The sequence below is a fragment of the Desmodus rotundus genome, unplaced genomic scaffold (assembly GCF_022682495.2).
Source record: "Desmodus rotundus isolate HL8 unplaced genomic scaffold, HLdesRot8A.1 manual_scaffold_91, whole genome shotgun sequence".
NCBI classification, from domain to species: domain Eukaryota; kingdom Metazoa; phylum Chordata; class Mammalia; order Chiroptera; family Phyllostomidae; genus Desmodus; species Desmodus rotundus.
In genome coordinates, this window is record NW_026527702.1 from 161611 (window position 1) to 168587 (window position 6977).

The 6977-nt window shown below is 54.8% G+C and overlaps 1 protein-coding gene across 1 annotated transcript; it reads left to right on the forward strand.

Annotated features, from left to right (window-relative positions):
• The first annotated feature begins 221 nt into the window (after positions 1–221).
• On the forward strand, positions 222–1846 carry LOC139440655 (tetrapeptide repeat homeobox protein 2-like). The gene is made up of 3 exons (XM_071220512.1): positions 222–330; positions 610–779; positions 1244–1846. Exons 1-3 carry the CDS (start codon positions 222–224, stop codon positions 1844–1846), a joined length of 882 nt encoding a protein of 293 aa, XP_071076613.1.
• The last annotated feature ends 5131 nt before the right edge of the window (positions 1847–6977 follow it).

The following is a 6977-nucleotide window of genomic DNA, read 5'->3' on the forward strand; positions in this document are numbered from 1 at the left end:
CCAGACCTGGAAGACAGAGCATCAAACACGGCAGACTCAGCAGCATCCAGGATGCAAGAACCCAGGTCTTGGGAGGGTGAGTCTGGACCCACCGAGGCAGGAAGGGAGAAGAGGCGGAGGGCCGAGGCTGTGCCAGCGGGCTCTTGGGCGTGCAGAAGAGGACCCCTTGTCTGGGAGGGCCTAGTGAGTTTGGGGCTGGAAGGATATTTGGGAGCAGCGTGATGAGAATAGGGCCTGGCACCCGCAGCCTCCTGCAAGTGCGGGTGGCTCCCTGCAGCGAGTGGAGGGTGGTGAAGCAGGTGAGGCGGGAACCACCTGGCGCCAGGCTGCGTGAGCCTGGGTCCCCGCATGCTTGTGCGGGCTGCGGGCGCTGTTCTTGTGCCCATTTTGAAGATGTGGAGACTGAGGCGTAGACGGGTGAGGGGCCGGGTCAGGAAGGTGGAGGGTCTGGGCGGCTGGTCTGGATGCCAGGCTGCACCCACAGCGCGGCCCCGACCTTGGCCTCGGCCCCCACTCCCATCCTCGCCTGCTGTCAAGGGCCTGGCCCAGGTGGGGTTACCTGGGGACTGTCTGTGAGGCTCTTTTGACACCATTTTCCTCTTCCTCCAGGCTTCTCGCTGCCCCTAAGGCCCCCAAAGCGGCAGCGACGGCAGCGCTCGGTGTACAGCGTGGTACAGCGGGATGAGCTGGAGAGGTTCTTCCAGAACAACCATTACCCGTCCTACGAAGAGCGCGAGACCCTGGCGGCCAGGCTGAACCTCCAGGAACAGCAAGTGCAGGTACCTCCCAACCCAATCCCACGGCTTGGAGACCACAGGCCGCCTGCCCTCCCTCTGGGCCGCAGGTGGGGCGGACGAGGGGCCAGAGAGCCCAGTGCTGCCCGGGGTCACCCCGATAGCAAGGGATCACCCGTGTGGACCCAGGGCCCAGCCCCGAGCCCACCTCACCCTGTGTGGTGCAAACCGGCCAACGCAATTATCCCCAAAGCGATGCCCCGGAGTCTCCCCATGCCTGGGCCTCAGGGCCTCTCTGAACCCGGGGTGCTCTGGGGCAGACCGCGTCCTGGCCCCTGGGTGTCCCCGCCTGTGGCCACTGAACCCAGGAGCCAAAAGCTGGGTTGTGGGGGGAGGGAGATGTGTGAGGCCACGTGGCCCTCCTCACCTGGGCCGCCTCACCCCTGGGCAAAAGTGGATGCTGCAAGCTCCTGTCCTCTTACACTTGCTCCCGTCCCCTCTCACCCCAGGTGTGGTTCAAGAACCGCCGGGCCAAACAGACTAGGCTGCAGGGAGGAACCAGAACCAGGCAGCCTGGCTCGAAAGCCCGTGCCTCGTCCCTGGGCCCAGGAGTCCACAGGGCCGCACCTGCTGCAGTGGGACCTGGGTTGCTAGACGAGCTGGTACTGCCCTCGCCTCCTTGGTTCACTGAGGACCCAGTACAGCCCTCGGGTCCTGGTTTCGTCGAGGACCCGGTATTGTCCTTGGGTCCTGGGTTCGCCGAGGACCCGGTATTGCCCTCGGGTCCTGGGTTCACTGAGGACTTGGAGTCCCTTTGGGACCTATTGTTTCCCGAGGATCCCGAGTCCTCCGGCAGCTCTATGCTTCCTGGGGGCTCAGGTTTCCACAACCCCTTGGGAGGCATTGCAGCAGCGGAATCCAGTGCCTCCAGCCCCCTGCAGGCCTGGGGGGCTCCTGCCCAGGACGCCCAGAATCCGGTCCCCGGCGCAGCCGCTCCAGCTGCATCTCCAGCTCCAGTTCCAGCTCCAGCCGAGGTCCCAGTCAGTCTTGAGGACTCAAACGACGGGGATCTCTGGCCAGACATTGATCTCCTGGATCTGCTGTCCCTGTGAGACCCGTTAGAGGGACCCTCCTCCTCGCCTCCTCCATCTGGGAACCAAGGAATGGACTCTGTGGATGGGAAGGACTCTGACCCCAGGATGTCCCTGGGTCTAACGGGGCATCTGTCCCAGCGAAGTCCTCCAGACCCCGTGGGACCAGAGGCGACCAGGGTGTCTGTTCCAGCACCGTGGGCCCAGGCGGGTGCGGGAAGCAGGGCTGGCGGGGCTTGGTGGTGGGTTACTCTGGTGCAGCGTGAATCCACTTGTATTTCTCTAACTTTGGGAGTTAGAGGTCCGCTGCGGAGATTTACAGTCTAAGTATCACACTCAGCTCTTGCTGGTGTGGCTCAGTGGATTGAGAGCCTGCCTGGGAACTGATGGGTGGCCCGTTTGATTCGCAGTCAGGGCCCATGCCTGGGTCGAGGGCCACGTGGGGGCGTACAGGAGGCAGCCCACCCGTGTTTCTCTTGTACAAGGATGTATCCCTCTGGCTCCTTCTCCCTCCCTCACCCTGTGTGTAAAACCAAGTAAATGAAATAATTAAAAAAAATTAAAATCCAATCTAAGTCTATCGTTTCTTTCTTCATGAGAATTTTACAAAGGTTCCCTACAAAGTGTTTTGATTTTAATCGTCATGGGCTTAGGCACAGATTTATGTGGGTTCAGTTCTAGCGCTGGATTATTGCCTGACTTTTTGGAAGGTATTTTCAAATACGCCCTATTTATAGGACTCAGTTGACCGACTTTGTTATCAGTTGATACTATTATTTTGAGGCAGGGACCTGACTCCAATTGTTCAAGTGCTAATGGCTTACCTGGACATTGCGGGGGGATTTATGATTTGAAAATTAATAAAGTGCATGGTTACCTTGTAAACACTGTTTCCTGCAGGGACTGCGAGTTTGCCTCCTCCTCGGGTACCCCCAGTCCAGCAGGGGGGGAGCGCCCCTGACCCCTTCTCTCTGCTCCTTTGTCTCCACGTCCCGCTTCCTCTGCCGGCCTCTTGTGGCCGTGCTGGCCCCTGCGTCTCCCCCAGCCGGTTCCCTGACCGGATCCTGGTCCCACACAGCAAACGCTCCAACCCTCTCAGGCCAGGCCAGCCTCGTCGGAGCACAGAGACAATTAGATCAGATTTGGCGGCCGGTCTCGGGCGCACTGCCGGCGGGGAGTGCTGGGGGTGCGGGAGGGACAGGCGGACTGGCGGGATGCAATGAAAGCCCCTCCCGCTTCCCGGAGAGACCCAGGTAGGGTTGCGCGCGAGCGCGCGAACGGACGCACGCGCAAGGACGCACCCGCACACCCCCACACCACTGGAACCAAAACTCCATTTAGACCCTAACATCGTAGGAACTGCAGGAAGAAATCCAAGAATTTCCCACCTATCCCTGCAGAGGGAGCTCAGGTGGGGGAGACCTTGGGGAAGTTCTTGAGGGCAGGAGGTAGGAGATGAGTTTCGGATTCGCACCCTAGGCAGAGGCGGGGGTGGGGGTGGGGGTGGGGGGAGGGAGGGCAGAGCCCACGTCGCGCTGCAGATACGCAAGGACCTGGCGTGAATGGAAACCGGATTCATTTTCTAAAGAATGGAGACAGAGTTTGCACAAGTCCGGACTGACCGAGTAGAAAGTGAGTGGATTAAGTGACACAGGGTACGTCCCTTGCTCATCTTCTCAGTTCCTTTCCACCTCCTTCCCCAACCCTCCTCCCCACCACACACCCTTTTTCTGCACGCGGGATAATACCAACTCCTAGGAAGCTCCACCCTAGGTCTCCTCACAAGCCCAGGCTGTGCCCCGACCATCCCCAATAGCAATGCCTGGGCTTCTCCCTCAGTTCAGGTCTTAAGTTCCCCATAGCTGTGTCTTCCAGGGTAGTGCCAGAGCAAGAATTTCTCTTTGCCTAGCTGTAGCAAAATTAATTAATTAATTTAAAAAAAATTGCGCCCTCAGTCACATGGCTATGGGCTCCCTGTTGAAGTTGCTGACGCCTACCGGGGACCCTGCGCACCACACAGGTCCGTCTGTGATGGTACCCACGGCAGTCCTTGCAGACCTATTGGTGGTCTCCATGGCATCCGTGGTAAAGATGTGAATCTGTGCGTTTTGCTGTGGAGAAAGTGAAGCTTTTAGACTCAGGGCGTATAGGAAGAGAGTTCATTGTACCTTGAACGCACGGGTGAAGTTCAAGCTTAAGGCCGTTCTGGGTGAGTGGGGTGGAGAGGGCAGTGGTGCGGGTAGAAGGGTCCTTGCCTGGTCAGACGATCAGAGAGGGGAGGAGGAAGCCAAAGGGAAATCCGGAGAGCCCAGGAATGAGGGGGCAGAAGGGGCCAGAAGGGTCTCTGAATTCAGCAGGTCCGAGTCAGCAGAAATAGCTAGGGAACAGCGTGGTATGGACTGGGACCCGGAGATAGGGGGTGTCCCACTCTCCAGGTGGAATGAATCTGGACCAGACTGTAAGAAGGCAGCCAGATCCGAGGGACTGCAGGGCCAGGCAGGCAGATGATCAGCTTCTAGCTTGTGTTTCTCGGATGCAAAGATGGCAACTGGAGAAAATTGAAGAGGCAAGCCGATTTCCAGCAGTGACAAGTGGAGTCTTTGAGTGGCGCCGAGGATAGAGAGCTATTTGAAGTAGACAGAATCACTGTTTGAAATCCAGGGGTGCTGGCTCTCATCCTGGCGAGGGGGAAGGTGGGCATTGGACACCTCACCTGGAATCTGCTCTCTGTTGCCCCTTCCACGCAGACGTATTACCTGGCACCTCCAACTCCAGTCTGCCAGGCCCTTCCCTAGAGGACGCGCACCCCACAGAGGGACCTTCACGTTTAGCCATTTGCTTCGTCTCAGATGCCGTGGGCCTCAACTTTGTCTCCTGCCGTTTTAACATTTTTATGCAGCAGGGTCTCTGGGAGTGAGAATGAAGGGATTCATTCCTACATGCAAACCTCAGTCACTGCTCTGCTGAGGAGCAGATGGACTCAGTAGACACAGAGCTGTCAGCATGAAGACCACACCAAGAGTGGAGTTTGTGAATAGAAAATTCAAAATTGCTGTATCTGGTTATCCTTGTGCAGAATTCACACACACACACACACACACACACACACACACACACACCCCACAAAAAAATTTAAAAAAAGGGAGAGAGAGGCACACACACAAATTAAATGCCAAAAAAGAAAGATTTTAAAAAATGGGTCCCAGCTGGTGTGGCTCAGTGGGTTGACTCCCGGCCTGCAAACCAAAGTGTTGCTCCTTCGATTCCTAATCAGGGCACATGCCTGGGTTGTGGGCCTGGTCCCCAGTAGGGGATTTTGGAGAAGCAACCACGCATTGGTTTCTTTCCCTCTCTTTCTCCCTCACGTCCCCTCTCTCTAAAAATAAATAAATAAAATGTTTAAAAATGGCCATCGTTGTTTTTGTAGTAAATGAGTACACTATGTGCCCATAATTTTGCTTGTAAAAAGAAATTTAAACCGTTGTTTGACTCTGTACTGGAAATTCTGCTAAATAAAATGCCTAATAGAAAATAACCCTGAAGTAGTGGAATTTCAAAATTGTTGTTGCCGTGAACACATTGCGAGAGATACAGCTGGGTCAGATGAAGATGTGGTTCATTCAGGGGAACCCACAGGGCCGGGAGATACCGGGTGTCCCCATACCTGTGGTAATGCTTCTGGACCACTAGGGGGCATCGCCACACCACTGCTCCGGAGCCGGGGACCTTGGGTGGGATGGGAGAGACGCTCCACATTCAAGTGGGAGAAAAGACACGCAGATAAGATTCTATTTGTTTCTGTGAGTCTAATGTGAAGCTAAAACGAAAAGAGCCAGAGGATGCTAATTTGGCAAGGATTGGGAACCCTGTCACCCGGGAATTTGAATTGGAACCACCTGTTGCACGCACGCCTTTGGAATCCACAGTCCCAGCCCTGGGCGTCTGCCCAATGGGGGTGTCCGCCGAGGGACACACGGAGACACACATTCCGAGGCGCGTGAGGGATTATAGTCCAAATTGGAAACTTCCCAATCGCCCATCAACCATCTAACGAATGAAGTAAATTTTGCTCCAGTCGCTCCGTAACATACTGTTTGTGAGCACAAGCACTTAACGTGAGATCCGCCACCTTAACGAATCGTAGATGGACAATACGGTATCGTTACCTGTGGGTACAACTCTATAGCCGGTCTCTGGACCTTACGCACCTGGTGTAACCGGAACTTGGTACCCGCAGCCCTGGGCAGCCCCCACTGTCCCCTCTGTCCAGCAGCTGGCCTATTTTAGATTCCTCACCCAGGGGAAGCTGTGCACTACGTGTCCTTCTCTCTGGCTCCTGGCACTTAGCCTACCGTCCACCAGTTTCATCCATGTTGCCGCAAATGGCACAATTTCCTCCTTTGAGGCTCCTTAATCCTCCATTTGTGTGTACATTGCATGGCCTTTATCCACCCGTCTCTCGAACATTTTCCGGGACAGCCCACGTTTTGGCCAAAGCCGTGTTTTAAACAGGGAAAAGCTGGTGGGGAAGGAGCCCAGATTCACCCACGGGAGCATGGGTCACTGAAACGCGTCTCCATAGTAAATACTGAACTAGTTACGTAGTCAACATGGTGCAAAGCACGTATAAAATACGGGGTAAAAATGCCGGTTGGTGACAGCACCATACGGTACGCCATTTATGTAAGTTTCCAAGGCTTCCACTGACACTATATATCGGTTCCGGTCCAATCACGTGAGGCTGGAACTTACAGACCGCAAGGTCACAGGAATGAACAACTGGGGAGATACAGGCGATGGAGAGAAAAGGAGCCTTAGCTGCTTTTGTAATTTTATTTCTCATTTTTATAAAATAATTTTGGGAATAGCTTTGGTAATATGTATATTATTTTGTATCCTTCTAAATGTATTACATGTTTTTTAAGAGCTTGGATGTCACACAGTGAACTAGAGGTGGCCTGTTAATTTTTAACAATCAAGTTGTCAAAGTCCAGAGATTTCATCATTGAAGCCTCCGGGATGAAATAATTGGTTTCCCGCAGATTTGGCCAGCCTTTCACAGCAGGAGAACAAATATTTATTTTTATGAGACGTAGAAGTCCTTCAACATTATTCCCATGGGAACAGCTCTCGAGGAAGACCTGCCGTCTTC

Coding starts and splice junctions, on each gene's coding strand:
- LOC139440655 (XM_071220512.1), top strand. CDS start 222: ATGAGAATAGGGCCTGGCACCCGCAGCCTCCTGCAAGTGCGGGTGGCT. Junction 331..609: donor ACCACCTGGCGCCAGGCTGC/GTGAGCCTGGGT, acceptor CTCTTCCTCCAG/GCTTCTCGCTGCCCCTAAGG. Junction 780..1,243: donor TCCAGGAACAGCAAGTGCAG/GTACCTCCCAAC, acceptor CTCTCACCCCAG/GTGTGGTTCAAGAACCGCCG.